At 36.9% G+C, this 18,323-nt stretch overlaps 1 protein-coding gene across 1 annotated transcript in view; it reads right to left on the bottom strand.

Annotated features, from left to right (window-relative positions):
• avl9 (AVL9 homolog (S. cerevisiase)) overlaps positions 1-18,323 on the bottom strand; it is a 67,953-nt gene that overhangs the window by 25,795 nt on the left and 23,835 nt on the right. The window contains exons 2-7 of the mRNA XM_056253656.1: positions 13,230-13,350; positions 11,747-11,832; positions 11,449-11,520; positions 11,276-11,365; positions 867-933; positions 36-76 (exon numbers count right to left, since the gene is read on the bottom strand). Coding sequence (XP_056109631.1) covers positions 36-76; positions 867-933; positions 11,276-11,365; positions 11,449-11,520; positions 11,747-11,832; positions 13,230-13,350 — 477 coding nt within the window. The remainder of the gene's footprint in view (positions 1-35; positions 77-866; positions 934-11,275; positions 11,366-11,448; positions 11,521-11,746; positions 11,833-13,229; positions 13,351-18,323) is intronic.

The raw sequence follows: 18,323 nt of genomic DNA, 5'->3' as shown, positions 1-18,323 counted from the left end.
ATGAAGCAGCATTTAAAATGAGTCCAGTCCTTTACCTTGTGTTTAAAGTGCAGGATCAAATCTCTGGCAGACAGACCTTCAGAACAAAAAAACAAAAAAAAGATTGGAAATGGCAAATTTATTGAGTTAAGTATATATATATATATTAATCATGTACATGTACCCATTTCTTTTTAATTATTTGACTTGTTAAAAAAACAAACATTGGCTGCAGATTCATAACTGGTCTTTGTGTAGTTATTCAAAATACTCCTAAAAAGCATTTAAATGCAACATAAAACAGTTTTTGCAACCCATTTGAATTTTGTAATTAGGCATGTTTCAGTATAGCACAAAATAGTCTATGACAAAAAATATTGTCTTTTTTTTTTTTTGCAATAATGTGCACTGGTCAGTCACACACAATAAGACTAGAAATGTGTATTTGGAAAGTAAATGGGGTCAACTTTGACATCACACTCATCCAATTAGGGTCAGTTAAAGGAATATTTCATTTAAAAATGAAAATTCTGTCATCTACTCACCCTCAAGTTGTTTTAAACCTGTATGAATTTCTTTATTCTGCTGAACACAAAAAAAATATTTTTTGAAGAATGTCGATAACCAAACAGTAGATGGACCCCATTGACTTACACAGTATTTATTTCCCTACTATGGAAGTCAATGGGGTACATCAACTGTCTGGTTACCGATATTTTTCAAAATATCTTCATTTGTGTTCAGCAGAAGAAAGAAATTCATACAGGTTTGAAACAAATTGAGAGTGAGTCAATTATGACAGAATTTTCATTTTTAAGTGAACTATTCCTTTAAGGGAGAAATGATCTACTATAGTTGTGAAAAGCAGATGTGTGTTTTTGAATTACCCAGATAAATCTGTGATCCCTCCAGCGCTGTACAGCTTAAAGATCTGTTCATATGATCATAGAGCTCCTACAGAGAACCAAGAACAATCATACAGTGATTTTTTGCTACTGGCTGATTTAAAAGTGGTCTTCTTTATACTGACATCTGTGTTGATGCAGCATTATACAAAAGCAAATGTTTGCAGTTACTGATGTCACCGTAAAAGTACAGATGTATTTGACACCTTGATTTAATTTATTCTGGAAATGAAAGTAGGTGGATAATAGACCTTTTGCACACATCCACAGTCTGTTAGTTTTATTGTGTTAATTTACATTATATTTACAGAGGTGTATACATTCCTCAAACTCCCCTAATATGTGTGACAGTTTCATCATTTATTTGATGTTTTACTAATAACTGTTATTTTCTCATAGGATTCGAAAGCAATGTAAGTTAGTCTTACAAACATTTCATACATAAAACATAAAAATAAATGTACCTTAATTAAAATAAATGTACTAAAATTGTTTCAGTCATTGACATCCATACTTTTTTCTTTGCAGGAGGTGTGACTTGTAAAAAGTGAAAGTGACATGTGAAGGCCGAGTATGGTAACCCATACTTGAAATCTGTCCTCTGCATTTAACCCATCGAAGTGCACACACACACACACACACACACACACTGCAAACCATGACAGACACACCCGGGGCCCTTTGGTTACTGGTCAGACTCTTTAACCATTAGACCACAACTGCCTACTTGTAGTAGTAGGCGTAACTTACAGTGACATGGTTGTAGTACTGCGGAACACAGACAGACCTTTCAGCTGGTAGGGTTATTTTGACCCAGCTACTGGTTTATTAATTTTTCATTCTTTGTCGAACTTTCTGGATTCTTCACTTGGCTTCAGACTTGAGGTTCACGGAACACATAGAGGGCAGGATTTTATGGTAAGTTAATTTGAATATTTACCTATATTTTTTAATAAGTTGTGATAACTCCAAGCTCATATATTATGGAATCTTTGGACATTTAAAAGAAAAAACACATGCTCCGAGTCCGTACTAAATCTGTATTAAAGAGTGCCGCATGTTCCATATTTTAGCGCTTCTCACGCAACACGCGCTTCTCAGTGAGCCTACGTTCTGACATACAACCCAGAAGCGCTGCGCTGTTACACTACGTGAACTCACTCAGAGGCCCACACAGAAGAAAATGAATAGATGAATAAAGTCGTTATTTTTTATTTTTTTGCGTACAAAGTATTCTCGTCGCTTGATAAACTTATGGTTGAGCCACTGGACTATTTTAAACATTGTCTTTACTAACTTTCTGGGCCGGCAAGTTTCAAATACATAGAAGCCTATGGAGGAGTGAGAGAGCTCTCAGATTTAATAAAAAATATCTTAATTTGTGTTCCGAAGATGAACGAAAGTCTTACGGGGTTGGAACAACATGAGGATGAGTAATTACTGACATAATTTTCATTTTTGGGTGAACTAACGCTTTAAGTATGTGAATCTTTAAATGACATATATTTTAAGAAGTTGCTGTGTTTGGCAGCTGGGAAACCCCATCTCAGTTTTTAATCTTGCGAATGATTGTACACTAAAAAATCATGGGTCGTTTCCCATGCTTGGGTCAAATATGGACAAACCTAACCATTGGGCTTAATTTCATTAAAAAAATTAAACCAATGGTTGGGTTCGACCATATTTGACTCAAACATGGGTTGAAACAACCCAGCATTTTTTATAGAGTAGCAACTTCTCTACCTGATTCATTGGATCCTTTACTCTCATGCAGATTGCCTTATGTATCTTCCACTGTCTGAACCGTCTTTACTCCTCAAAAGACTGTGTTGGATGGGGTAAAATATGGCCAAAACTTTTCTCTTTGTGTAATATGATTTGATGCAAAAAATAATGCAGTATTCCACTATAGTATGGAAGCATTTGGGTAGCAATATTCAATTTGAAATGTAATATGCAAAATGACAATGCAATATGTAAAATGGCTATGCATTTCTGTATTTAAATGTACTTGTTCCATTACATTTGAGCAACATTGGTGCAAAAAGAAAAAGAAAAATCAATTATATAATTTACATTTGCCATTTTTTCATACACTAGTTTTAATTTGTAAATTGAATTCTGATTTTAACGCTTTATAAGTTGCAAAATTAAAATTAAAATGTATTACAGAAATGCTCAGATATGTTCAAACATGTTCAAGCTAAAATTTTAGCAAAATGTTAATTTTAATGTTATTTTTCTTAATTGCATTTACACTCACATTTAAGGCACTTAAGATTGCATTTTCATTAAGTGTCCCGCAATGAATGTAGCAAAATTCAATTTGCTAATTGAAAATTAATTCCGAGCCGATCACATGCCCGCCCCCTCCCACCCTGTCAATCACTGCGTGTAGGCAGGGCTCGGCAACAGGTAAACATAGGCTACGTGTTTTGAGGTGTTGGAATGATACAAGGCGGACGGCTGCAGAACTGATACGAGCGTTAAATTCACTGGCAGATGAAGTGGAGCGTAAACAGAGAAATTGTAGTGTTTCCGAAGATTATTACGCGTCTGGAGGTGATAGAACCAGTACGATGTTGGAACGTCTGGGATCATTTTCTGCCTTATCAGGCATATCACCCCACCGTTTGGTGTCAACATTATCCTGCGCTGCTGTTGTCTGATGCTGGACTGTGTTAATGATGGTTTCGTTTTGTATAAAATATTCTCATTGTCTGATACACATATGCTTATCTTTATTCTAATTACTATTAACTATAATTACCCTATAATGTTGGAGATCATACAGTTTTTCCTTACAAATGCATAGGCCTATTAAAATGTCCCGCTCTTTATTGCTTCATAACTAATGTTCAATAAAGTGACTCATGTGATGTACATGTATGACCATCTCCCATTTCTATTTTATTAAGCATATTGATCAGATATTGATAAATCTATAGGTACAGGGTCACAGTGTGTTCAATACTCACTGCTGTGTGTGTGCACTTGGATGGGTGAAATGCAGAGCACAAATTATGAGTATGGGACACCATATTGGTTACAAGTCACGTCACTTTCACTTTTTTCACATTATTTTTTTAATAATTCAATGGTCTGGAGTCAATTATTCCACTTATACTACAGTTACCATTAGGCGGCGAGCTACATAGGCCTACCGTGCACCCCCCCCACCTCCCAACAAAACCATACTTTTTTGAAAGGTCTGGATGTGTAGAATATGAATCTGAATGTTAACATTGAAAATTTTGGGTTGCACTACCTGTTTTAGGCCTGTGAATAGGGAAACCCTAAAAAACGATTGTAAGCGATTTTAACACGTCGAGATTGTCCTAGTCAATCAGAACAGCTTTTAGGGGACCCAATACACACTCAAACTTAACATATGATGACTTAGGTCAAATATCTACCATGCTGCTTATTGGTAGGTGTCTAAAATTAAAATAGGTAAGGCTTTATGTTGATATAATGAGCCCATTTCATGCATAGGCCACGACCTAGATTCGCCTATCATACACCCCAACCCCCTCCCCTGACTAAATCATGCTTTTCTGAAAGGTCTGGATGTGTAGAATATGAATATAAATGTTAACATTGACATTTTTGGGATACACTACCTGTTTTAGCCCTGAATAGGGAAACCCTAAAAAACGACTTTAAGCTATTTTAACACGTCGAGATTGTCCTAGTCAATCATCACAGCTTTTAGGTGACCCAATACTCTTACTACACTACATTGATAGTTACTTTAAATAGTTGTTTTTAATTATTTTTTATTTAATATAGTTAAGGCCTTGTATGGATATAATCGATCAAGGTCCATTTCCATAGTATCAGTTAATATGCTAACGTGCTAACATTCCAACCCTCATTACCCTTTCCATCAAAGGTGTGTGGCTCACTGACAAATCAGAAACCTGTCTGGATTGTTCATCCAATGACAAAATAAGATATTTGTTGAATTTTCATTAATAGTTTCCTCTGTCAGACAGGTATATAAAGACTGTCCTGAAAGACTGTTCTTACTCACACAGACAGATCCTCCAAGTCTGCATCCTCTGCCTATACAGCAAGAAATTTGTTTCACTGAATTGCTCGATGTTTGATATTTTAGTTTACAATTTAATATAATTGACCCGTCTTACTACACTACATTGATGCTTACTTTAAATATTTGTTTTTAATTATTTTAAATGACATTTGATAGATTAATAGATATACTTTATTCATCCCTAATGGAAATTTTAGACGTCCAGTAGCTTATACATACACACACACACACACACATATCTCATACACATAGATAATCTAGTCGGTAGTTGGTTTCTTCAACATAGCTGAACTGCTCAGTTATGTCTGAGTCAAGACATGAGTCAGTGGGCCAAGTGACTGCAGGTCCTTCAAGGCATAGGGGATGTCATGGGACAAAACCAAAGTCCAGATGCATTGTGCATGTCCCTGGTCTTGTATATGGACCACTCGTGCAATTATGGGCAAACGCAGATTCTGATGCAAGATTAGCCAGAATGAAAGAAATACGTGACAAGAGATTGGCTGAACCACTGGAATCTGCTCACAGAATGACTGTAACCTGTGAACTTATACCAGACACCATTACAGAAGGTGATGGATATCACAGAGAATGCTACCAAAGATTCACCATGAATCTCAAAAGACTCGACCAGAAGCCTGAACTATTAGCAGCAAGTTCAAGGCGAAGTCAGAGGGCCTCAACTGGTGACAAGGTGCTCTTCACACCTGACTGTATATTCTGCAACTCAATTACACGGAAGAAGGTAAAAAATAAAGGGATATGGACGACTGAGGGGTTTAGAGAGTTTGAGTGTGATGGGCGGAGAACAGTCCTCAAAGTTGCAGAACAAAAATTTGATAAATGTGCTTCACAGAATTAGAGGAAAGGATCTATTTGCTACAGAAGCTAAATACCACAAATCATGTAGAGTCCAATATACACAAAAAAATTGAGAAAAATGGAGAAGTGCAAGCACAGAAAACAAGGCCAAACAAATCCAACTAGTAGAAGCTCACGGTGAGGCATTTGGTGCTGTATCTCGAGTAATTGACAAGGAAATCATCGACAGCAACAAAATGATGAAATTGACTGATCTAACCAAAATCTACATAGCTCATCTGGAATGCACAAACTTCCCCAATCCCAAATTTCGTGGGGAAAAGCTCAAAGCTAAGCTAGAAACACATGGACAATACAGGTCCTTCTCAAAAAATTAGCATATTGTGATAAAGTTCATTATTTTCCATAATGTAATGATAAAAATTAAACTTTCATATATTTTAGATTCATTGCACACCAACTGAAATATTTCAGGTCTTTTATTGTTTTAATACTGATGATTTTGGCATACAGCTCATGAAAACCCCAAATTCCTGTCTCAAAAAATTAGCATATTTCATCCGCCCAATAAAAGAAGTGTTTTTAATACAAAAAAAAAAGTCAACCTTCAAATAATTATGTTCAGTTATGCACTCAATAGTCAATACTTGGTCGGGAATCCTTTTGCAGAAATGACTGCTTCAATGCGGCTTGGCATGGAGGCAATCAGCCTGTGGCACTGCTGAGGTGTTATGGAGGCCCAGGATGCTTCGATAGCGGCCTTAAGCTCATCCAGAGTGTTGGGTCTTGCGTCTCTCAACTTTCTCTTCACAATATCCCACAGATTCTCTATGGGGTTCAGGTCAGGAGAGTTGGCAGGCCAATTGAGCACAGTAATACCATGGTCAGTAAACCATTTACCAGTGGTTTTGGCACTGTGAGCAGGTGCCAGGTCGTGCTGAAAAATGAAATCTTCATCTCCATAAAGCTTTTCAGCAGATGGAAGCATGAAGTGCTCCAAAATCTCCTGATAGCTAGCTGCATTGACCCTGCCCTTGATAAAACACAGTGCACCAACACCAGCAGCTGACATGGCACCCCAGACCATCACTGACTGTGGGTACTTGACACTGGACTTCAGGCATTTTGGCATTTCCTTCTCCCCAGTCTTCCTCCAGACTCTGGCACCTTGATTTCCGAATGACATGCAAAACTGAGCAACAGTCCAGTGCTGCTTCTCTGTAGCCCAGGCCAGGCGCTTCTGCCGCTGTTTCTGGTTCAAAAGTGGCTTGACCTGGGGAATGCGGCACCTGTAGCCCATTTCCTGCACACGCCTGTGCACGGTGGCTCTGGATGTTTCTACTCTAGACTCAGTCCACTGCTTCCGCAGGTCCCCCAAGCTCTGGAATCGGTCCTTCTCCACAATCTTCCTCAGGGTCCGGTCACCTCTTCTCGTTGTACAGCGTTTTTTGCCACACTTTTTCCTTCCCACAGACTTCCCACTGAGGTGCCTTGATACAGCACTCTGGGAACAGCCTATTTGTTCAGAAATTTCTTTCTGTCTTACCCTCTTGCTTGAGGGTGTCAATGATGGCCTTCTGGACAGCAGTCAGGTCGGCAGTCTTACCCATGATTGCGGTTTTGAGTAATGAAACAGGCTGGGAGTTTTTAAAAGCCTCAGGAATCTTTTGCAGGTGTTTAGAGTTAATTAGTTGATTCAGATGATTAGGTTAATAGCTTGTTTAGAGACCCTTTTCATGATATGCTAATTTTTTGAGACAGGAATTTTGGGTTTTCATGAGCTGTATGCCAAAATCATCAGTATTAAAACAATAAAAGACCTGAAATATTTCAGTTGGTGTGCAATGAATCTAAAATATATGAAAGTTTAATTTTTATCATTACATTATGGAAAATAATGAACTTTATCACAATATGCTAATTTTTTGAGAAGGACCTGTAGTTCTTTTCCATGCTGATTTTAGATTTTGTATATAGGCCTAGTTATTTTGTGTGTCTGTGTGCATGCTGTAGCCTATATAGTTATTTTCCATGCTGATTGTAGTTTTTGTATATAGTTATTTTGTGTCTGTGTGCATGCTGTATATAGTTCTTTTGAATTTGTGTGTGTGTGTGCATGCTGTATATAGTTCTTTTCAATGCTGTATGTAGTTCTTGTATATAGTTATTGTGCGTTTGTGTGTTTGTGTGCATGCTGTGTATAGTTCTTTTCCATGCTGTATGTAGTTATTTTATATAGTTATTGTGTGTGTCTGTGTGCATGCTGTATATAGTTCTTGTGAATTTGTGTGTGTGTGTCAAGTCAAGTCAAGTCAAATATATTTATATAGCGCTTTTCACAATACAGATTGTATCAAAGCTGCTTCACAGTATCAATCAAAACAACTTAACAGTGTTTGTTTATTACTGGAAAAGACATCCAAGTTTGGTAGAGCTGATCAGTGGTATGATGGGTCATTTAATTTGAATATCCCCAATATTGTGTGCATGCTGTATATAGTTATTTTCCATGCTGTATGTAGTTCTAGTATATAGTTATTGTGTGTCTGGGTGCATGCTTGCATGCTGTATATAGTTCTTTTCCATGCTGTTTGTAGTTTTTGTATATAGTTATTGTGTGTCTGTGTGCATGGGAAATCCGGAAATTACAAAGGTAAACAACAGCACGACACACGTAGATGGTACACGTGTCAGCAACGTCTTTGTTATTAAACATTGTGAAGTGCTGTTCCAATCCCATCTATACCTATCTGAGCCCATGTGGTCTCACACACTCACTCACTTACTTAGCACCTGAGATCAATTAAGTCTGTGAGTCTTTAGTCCTTAGTCCTCAGGGCTCACTTTGGGATTGGCCCTTCATGTGTGTATATGGGCTCATTAAATCAACATAAGGCCTTAACTATATTAATTTTAGTCACTTACCAGGAAGCAGTATAGGGTGCCCTTTGACCTAAGTCATCATATGTTAAGTTTGAGTGTATAATGGGTCACCTAAAAGCAGTTCTGATTGACTAGGCCAATTTCGACGTGTTAAAATCGCTTAAAATCGTTTTTTAGGGTTTCCCTATTCACAGACCTAAAACAGGTAGTGCAACCCAAAATTTTCAATGTTAACATTCAGATTCATATTCTACACATCCAGACCTTTCAGAAAAGTATGGTTTTGTTGGGAGGTGGGGGGGGGGGGTGCACGGTAGGCCTATGTAGCTCGCCGCCTACATACCTTAGACATTTTTTCAGGTTTTTGTCCTAAAAATGCTCTTAATTTCTTAAATAAGAAATTAATAATTTCTTACGCATCCCATCCCAAGCCTCTTTATCACCCCTTCCCATTTTAAATTGACCCTACATAAAAAACTTTGAGGGATCTTGATCATTACCTTGTATGTACATCCACCTTGTAATGTGTTCTAGAGATCATCCCCCCCCCCCTCATGACGTCATAAAAAGTGAAGCCACTGTGCCATATTGGTATTCTCTATATAGCATTCCCTCACATTCTATTGAATTAATAGGAAATCATCTGATTTCAGTGAGAAAACATTATCTAACGAGTCAGTGTTTTTATATCTGAAGTCTTCCTGTACATTCTTACAATGCAAACGTCCCAAACAATTAAATGGTTTAATTTGGTAAAAGTCAAGAATTTCCCCTGCTTATTAATAGTTACGTTCATCTTCATTACAGTAGCGAATATCATATCAGCTGACGGACGAGACACCTCAAAATTTGTATTACATATGTCAAAGTGATTCTTCTCAAATCTGGACACAGATTTATGTTCTGTAAGGCATGCGCTTACAGCTTAATTCGCCATGAACAGTTATTCACAGGGGGTTTGTAATTATGTTGTGTTATGTAATATTTTTTTATTTGTACAGTGACTGTAAATTATTCAACAGTGTTTTCACTTACAGCATGTATTTTGAAGCAGTAAAGACAACAGTTAAATGTTTGTTAAATTAATAATTAGCTCAACAATATATACAAATAACACTTAATTCATATGCAAACTGTCATGCTAGTAAAAAGCCATAAAATTTTAGCTGACCTGTAGCTTTTTAATGGTTTCCAAGATCTCCAAGAGTCTGAAGTGGATGTTGGTCCACAAAAAGACATCAGGAAATAATATACACACTTCACATCTTATTCAGAGAAATAACGCTGACTCCGTATAGATTTAAAGACATGACGCTTTATTTCCAAGCATTTATTGTCGCTCCGAGCAAGATGCTGCATGGTAAACCTTGGATTTCCATGCAATATAGTGCAATATAATATTAGGTGTTTGTATCTATTGTAAAAATAATTGTATATTTGGCTATTCATGCTTAATATTTCCTGCATAATTAATTTGCGTTCATAAAGAAATGTATTCTGAGTAGGTCAGTTACCTGTGTCGACAGTGTGCAGTAGACACACTCATCTGAACGATTTCTATATAGCATTTAACCTGCCCGAAAAGACCATAAACATTACAGATAACGTCTGAAGTAATTAATTTACATACATATATCCATAAAAACTAATCATGTCCTACTGATACACAGCAAATCGGGTGATTTTAGGTAAAGGGTTTGGCTGTAAGTTAATTATGCTCTCTGTCGGTAGGGAATACCAATATGAACTGCTGGCAGTTTAACACACAATGAACAATCCAGTCATTTATATAGATTTGAGAAGTTGCCCCTACAGCAAAGCTGTAAGTTTATCTACTTCAAAAAAATAACAAAATTATCTCAGTACTGATAAATGTCATGTAACTCTTTAGTGGCATTCGTCTCTGTGTACGTGTCCAAGTGTGTACCTTAGTGTGCTTTTCATAAATAACAAAATGCATATTTATTTCAACGTCTTTTTGGTTTTTGGTTCTTTTTCTGTGCTAGTCTGCAAGGGTCTTTAAAATAAGATGAAATAATATTGCTAAGTGATATGGAACTGTAATGCTGTCAAGACCTGCCTGAAACTACTTTAGCTCTGCATATAGTAGAGCACGTTGCAAACATATGCCATATTTCCAGCTACATTTAATGTCAGATTTAGCTGTTGTTGGCTATAATAGATTTAGTACAACAAATGAATCCCAAATATACAAAATGCGATTTTTTTTTACTCTTTACTAAGAGTTTCTTAATTTTAGACCAACTGACTAGTCGATTAAAAATATCTGTTTAAACAACACTTACATTAGTGATTGTGCTCATTCCTAATTTAAAATCCACTGGTTTAAAGAACCAGTGTGTGAGAGGAATTATGTGAGATGAATGCTTGGGGGACATGTGCACTAATCCCTGGTCAAGACATTTTTAACTTTAGACGTGAGTCTACAGATGGAATTTAGAATTTAAAACAGAAAAAAAATCATTTAAAAAAAAAACCTACACCACTGATATGACTGGAGTTCTTAATTTCATAAGTGTAAAACATTTGAACTTACTGGTCCTTTACATATTCTAGCTGTATTAGTTCTTAAAATATCTGAAAATGTAATGTGTGTGAAAGATCTTGCCTTTAGGATGGAGATCTGAGAGAAATCTTTTTCTTCAAAGTAAGCGTGAGTTATGAGCTGAAGTTTAGCCTCTATCATACCAAACAGTGGCTGAAACAACAATACATAACATTAATATTAATAATCAGTATTTTTTTATGTAAATCAAGGCTTCTCTAGCATATGCATCTCACCAATCGACTGAGAACGCAAACACTCTTCTGAACTGTCTCTCTCGTGATATCTGCCTCTCGTACTTTCAGTGCCTGTAATACACAGCATTAAAATAATATCAGACTAGATATAATGTTATTCTTTAACAGTATCTATAAAAAAAAAATCTGCTTATTTATTTATTTAGAGAAATTTATGTTGGATTGAGGAAATTGTTTTACATTATTATGATGGCACCAGACAGCATTTCCCTGGGTTATGCTCAATTAAAAAATTAAATCTTACACAAAGCATTAGTATAAATTATTGTGGACAAACCTTAGCCTCCATCTGTCTGTAGCAAGACACTCCATAAACACATTTCAGGTGTCCATCCAGAGGAGGCAAATGAAAGTAGACAGTGTCTGTCCATAAAAAACATAACAATATACATTTTAAAACAGATATGCTGATAAAATACTTCATTGATTATATCTATGATCATAGCTCAGTCTGAACATACTGCGGCGCCAGGCATTGCGTAGCAAAAATATTTATAGATGTACTGCTTGCGCACTTTAACCTTTAACCAGATCAGTTTCCTCTGTGGAGAAGCATTCAGTCTTTCCGCTTGCAAATTCCGTCAAGTAATAGCGAATCCGCCATGCCGCGAACGCAACTGGCTTTAAAAAGGGAATGGGAGATGAGACTCTGATTGGTTTATTACACATTACGCCCAAAACACACCCATTACTCATTAAGAGAATAGGGACAACCCTTTTAGACCATACGCCGCACGCGCCGACCATTTTCCCCATCGTTTAACTATCAAAAGTGGATTCGGACACGCCCTAAGTGCACTTGCGCCGTGCGCTTTAGACCATGCACTTAGATCGTTAAAATAGGGCCCTAAGCGTTATGGGGAAATGTTTTGGCGCCATTTCAGCAGGCTGGTAACATAAATTTGTTAACTTTAATGGCAAAATGGCAAAGACAGTTAATTAATTATTTGCAAATTTATAATGGCATGTACATTCAAATGATTGCTTGTGCTGGGGCTCACAACCTCTCGACTTTCAGAACAGCCCCATGTACGCCTGCCCAAAATGTAGCTTATATGGCCTGATATTGTGTTAGCCAGATGTGACTGGGCCACATGGAAAAAAATCGATCTGCTAGGAAAATGTAGTTCATATTTATAAGAATATGAATGCTGGTGTTTGAATGTGTAGCTGCAGCCTTGTTACCTAACATTAACTGTTAGGAAAAGGGAAATGAGCTATGGTATCGCTACTGCTTTGTGTAAAAGTATTGTAAAAGTCAATAAAACAATATGCATTATGCTGCATTTGTCACAGGTGGTTGCAGGCAAACAGGCGAAGAAGACAAAGATATTTCAACACAAAGTTTTAATAACAATAAACCTACAGATAGGTGAACTTGAAGCAACACACACACTTAACATAGACATTACCGGACCATGAACAGAACACAGGCAGGAACTTAAATACACAGAGATAATTAACTAAACGACGAACAGCTGTGATGACTGTGTTAGTCCATGGTGACAGATGAGTGGCGGGCGGCAAATAGGAACAAGGAACAGAAGACAGGAAGAACAACAAACTAAAAGTCCTTGAATTGAATTAATAAACCAGAGCTTGAGTTATTTCCAATAGGCTTTTCAAGATATTTTGTACAAATGGTACCAGATTGTTTAAAAATATGAAGAAATATGAAGAAATAAAAGTATTTAGGTAGAATTTCAAAAACTCTTCTCAATTTGTACTAAAGTGTAGTGTAGTGTAGATTGAGACTTTACCTTCCTGATAATTGTGCGCTCCGTCGGGCAGTGCCAGGAAAGGCAGGTACTTCCATTCCTCTGGGAGTGTGTTACTGTCATGACCCGCACTGGGAATAATGGGAGGATATGAGAATTCTACCTGAAATAAAAATAAAAAGACAACAGTAGACTGATTTGAGGTTAATGATGAAAAGGGGCTATCTGAAAACTATAAAAATCTAGCATATTTTTAGCACAGCTCAAATATTTGAACAGCTTTGTACTCATCAATTTTAATAAAACCAAATGTATTTTTTACCAAATTAACCTGTCATGTACGGAAGCCCTGAACCGCAAAAAAAAAAAAAAAAAAATCTGTAAAAAAAAAAAAATCTAACATTTCGAGATTAAAGTCGAAAAATTTCTAAATTAAAGTCGAAACATTTAGAGATTAAAGTCGAAACATTTAGAGATTAAAGTCGAAACATTTAGAGATTAAAGTCGAAACATTTCGAGATTAAAGTCGAAACATTTCGAGATTAAAGTCGAAACATTTTGAGATTAAAGTCGAAATATTTCGAGAGTACGAGAATACAGTCTTCCGTAGAAGTTGCGTGTGTGCTTGCCATTGTTTCACATTGCCGCACACACAGGCATTCATAATGGTGCGAGTGTTTCACACTGTGTGTGTGTGTGTGTGTGTGTGTGTGTGTGTGTGTGTGTGTGTGTGTGTGTGTGTGTTTTGTTTCAACAAAAGGAAATTGAACAGGTGCCAACCAGCATTAGGCTACCATTATAGGACGTTATAAAATATACTGCGCCGGAATAGACTTAGCCTATAGGAAAACCAACCCGGAAAACACTTTTCAGACTGGATGGAGATATCCAGCTTTATTTATTTATGTATGGATGTATGGATGGATGTATGGATGGATGGATGGATGTATGGATGGATGGAGAGAGAGGCATTTATATAGCGCTTGCATATGTCTACTAGGCCTACACTCAAAGCGCTTTACAATCATATCAGAGAATCTCTCCTCAACCACCATTAGTGGTTATTAAATCTGAGGAAATCACGGGATCCGGCCAAATGATTGGATACAGAATGATGCACTTAAAATGTATCCAGAACGTATTTACGGTGAAGAGGGAGACAGAACGGTTACTGTTGTGTTTTCGACCCAGATAGTGTTGCCTAGACGAGCACGAAAACACCTCAAAAACACTGCCACATAAAGTTTGGACCAGATTGTGATACTCCGGCGGAGTCTGTGCGCTCGTCTATAGGCAACGCCATGGTAATTCTTGTTGGTAGATAAGCACCTGTGTAGAATTTTGTTGAAAGCCCAGATAAAAGTAAAAAGCTACTATTTTGTGTTGATCCATGGCAGTTCGACTTCACAAGTGCATTTCTTTACACACACACACGCACGCTCTGAGCCAGTGGACGTGCACTGTTATGAATGCACACACTTCTATGGAAGACTCTATTCTCGAAATGTTTCGACTTTATTCTCGAAATGTTTCGACTTTAATCTCGAAATGTTTCGACTTTAATCTCGAAATGTTTCGACTTTAATCTCGAAATGCTAGTTTATTTTTTTTTCGGATTTTTTTTTTTTTTTACGTTGCGGTTTCGACTTTAATCTCGAAATATTTCGACTTTAATCTCGAAATGCTCGTTTTTTTTTTTTTTTTTACGTTGCGGTTCAGGGCTTTCGTAGTCATGGGCATGGCATGTGGTGTGAGCTTAATATGCATTGAAAATAATATAATACCTTTGCATGTATAACATTTTAATTAGTTTTACAATGAAGAGTTTTGAAAATTAACTTAATTTTTTTTTTACAGTTGTTTTTCAGAGCAGTCTCTCAGGTGTTTGTAAAATGTACAGATCCTTTTTTTATTTTAAACAGGCTAGGTTTATACTTAAAATAATTAAGAAATAACTGACGACAAGCTAAGTTATTGGTAATATAATAAGATAATGTACCCTGATTTTTTTGCTGTTTTGTTAATTAAACTGCAAATTTCCATTGATTGTATAATTCGACATGGAACACAGCAGATCAAATGCATGAACACTTAGGAAACCATATTACTGCATGCTGTAAGTGAAGCACACGACTCACTATACGAATATAACAAAAACAGTCCAATAATCCAGAACAAGAAAAAACTTAGATGTAAACATAGAGGACAGAGAACTAGGGAAAATCAGGGCTTGAATACATGGGGAGACATAATGATTGATAGGTGAACATAATCAGTAACCAAGGGAACAAACTAGGGAAGACAGGCAGGCAGACAGGCAAACAGGGAAACTAAAACACCATGAGAATAAAATATTAAATACTATGGTAATGCCGTATATGAGTCTACCTGTCGAGACATTACCTTCTCTGCCTTCTCTTATAAAATAACCTTTTTATCATAGTAAAATCTACATATCGTTCCAAACAAAAGTATTGATTAGCGAAAAACATGTTAAAAATTAGTGGATAGGCAGTCGATTCATTAAATAATAAGCTATTTTCTCACAAAAGCGGTTTATTCAGTGTAGTGAAGCCTCTTCTCCATAGACATCCATAAAAAAAGCCTCTGGTCTCCTTTCCTGCGTACCGACACAGCCGCAGCGTTAACATTAGCCATTACGCTTTTTTGGCTAAAGGTTGCAGGCTTGTCTAGTGGCTTTGGTTGAACAGCCATATCATGTGACATTCCAGAATCTCCTTCACATAAACAAGGCTTCCAGAGATGTTCTTCAAGCCATGTCGGGTATTTTCATAATAATAGATTATATTTATAATGCAACGCTAATCGACATAGCCTTTATCTTTGTGCAGAATACTATAAAAGAATATATTTACTGTCTGATTTTTTTATCGGAAGCCACCTCAAATCCAGAAGGTTATTTTAAAGGGATACTCCACTTTTTTTGGAAATAGGCTTATTTCACAACTCCCCCAGAGTTAAACTGTTGAGTTTTACCGTTTTTGAATCCATTCAGCCGATCTCCGGTTCTGGCGGTACCACTTTTAGCATACATCATTGAAGTGGACAAGACCATTAGCATTTCTCAAAAAAAAATGACCAAAGAGTTTCGATATAAAACTTGACTCTTCTGTAGTTACATCGTGCACTAAGACCGACGGAAAATGTAAAGTTGCGATTTTCTAGGCTGATATGGCTAGGAACTATACTCTCATTCCTGCGTAGTAATCAAGAAACTTTACTGCCGTACCATGAGTGCAGCAGGCGTAATGATATGACGCAGCGCCTGAAAATAGTCCCCAGCTCGGTAACTTCCAACATGACCGGGACTAAGTGCCTGCGCCTGCTGCACTCTTTGGTCATTTTTTTTTGAGAAATGCTAATGGTCTTGTCCACTTCAATGATCTATGCTAAGCTATGCTAAAAGTGGTACCGGCAGAACCGGAGATCGGCTGAATGGATTCAAAAACGGTAAAACTCAACAGTTTACCTCTGGGGGAGTTGTAAAATAAGCCTATTTCCAAAAAAAGTGGAGTATCCCTTTAAACACACGACTTGCGTTATAAAAGTATGTTTGGAGCAAAAACATGGTTTTAATCTCTTAAATTGTCATGTATTGATGGTGTGCTAAGCTAACATGCTAGCTAGGCCTAAGATACTCCTCCCACCTAGCTGAGCAAATATGTTATCTTTATTAATCATGTTGAATAGTAAAGCTCATTGAAATGTTTCAGTAATTATAATGAAGACAAAAAAAGAAAAAGAAAAATTAGAGCCATAACCAGGCGGAGAGGTGTTGAATGTGTGCAGGGAAGACTGAAACTGAATGGGGCAGTTTGCACCACAAAACAATAGAGACAATACACTGAATGGTTGCTTAGAAGAGACAATAAACATCAGTTAGCATTTTAGAGTCTTCTCAAAATAAAATCACCTGACATACAGTGCTTAGCATAAGCGAACAAACCCATGCTAAAGTTGACTAAAAATAGGAATAAAAAATCATCTTTTGGATATTGATCTTAATGCCTTAATTAACAAAATGAGGAAAAATCCAACCTTTAAGGACACCAGTTTTCTTTGTGAATGAATAATGTATCGTAAATAAATAAATGTTCTTCCTTAAAATACAGGGGGCATAAGTCAGGACACCCCTATGTTAAATTCCCATAGAGGCAGGCAGATTTTTATTTTTAAAGGCCAGTTATTTCATGGATCCAGGATACTATGCATCCTGATAAAGTTCCCTTGGCCTTTGGAATTAAAATAGCCCCACATCATCACATACCCTTCACCATACCTAGAGATTGGCATGGGGTACTTTCCATAAGATCATCTCTCAATGCAAATCAAACCAGCTATTAGGCTAACTGAAATAAAACCATGACAATTTATAGAAAGTGTCCTTAAAGGGTTAGTTCACCCAAAAATGATAATTCTGTCAGTAATTACTCACCCTCATGTTGTTCCAACCCCGTAAGACCTTTGTTCATCTTCGGAACACGAATTAAGATATTTTTGATGAAATCTGAGAGCTGGATCACTCCTCCATACTAGTCCATAGGCTTCTTCAGGGATTGAACTTGCCGGCCTCGTAAAGTTATTAAAGACATCGTTAAAATAGTCCAAGTGACTACATCGGCTCAATCTTAAGTTTATCAAGCGACGAGAATACTTTTTGTGGGCAAAAAAACCCCAAAAATAACGACTTTATTTCAACTATTCATTTCCTTCTCTGTGGGCCTCGAGTCAGTTCACTAGTGTAATAGCATAAGCTTCTGTTGTTGTACGTCACACGCATCACGCACATGACCAGCGTCGGCCAATAGTGAGCCTACGTGTGACGTAGCTCTACGGAATCACACTACGTTAACTGACTAGAGGCCCAAAGAGAAGGAAATGAATAGTTGAAATAAAGTCGTTATTTTTGTTTGTTTTTGCGCACAAAAAGTATTCTCGTCGCTTGATAAACTTAAGATTGAGCCACTGTAGTCACTTGGACTATTTTAACGATGTCTTTAATAACTTTTCGAGGCCGGCAAGTTCAATCCCTGAAGAAGCCTATGGACTAGTATGGAGGAGTGATCCAGCTCTCAGATTTCATCAAAAATATCTTAATTCGTGTTCCGAAGATGA

The sequence above is a fragment of the Rhinichthys klamathensis genome, unplaced genomic scaffold, assembly GCF_029890125.1.
Source record: "Rhinichthys klamathensis goyatoka isolate OS25496 unplaced genomic scaffold, OSU_Roscu_1.1 h1tg000108l_1, whole genome shotgun sequence".
Lineage (NCBI taxonomy): Eukaryota > Metazoa > Chordata > Actinopteri > Cypriniformes > Leuciscidae > Rhinichthys > Rhinichthys klamathensis.
Note: the sequence above shows the minus strand (reverse complement) of the source record. Positions and strands in the feature narration are given on the sequence as shown.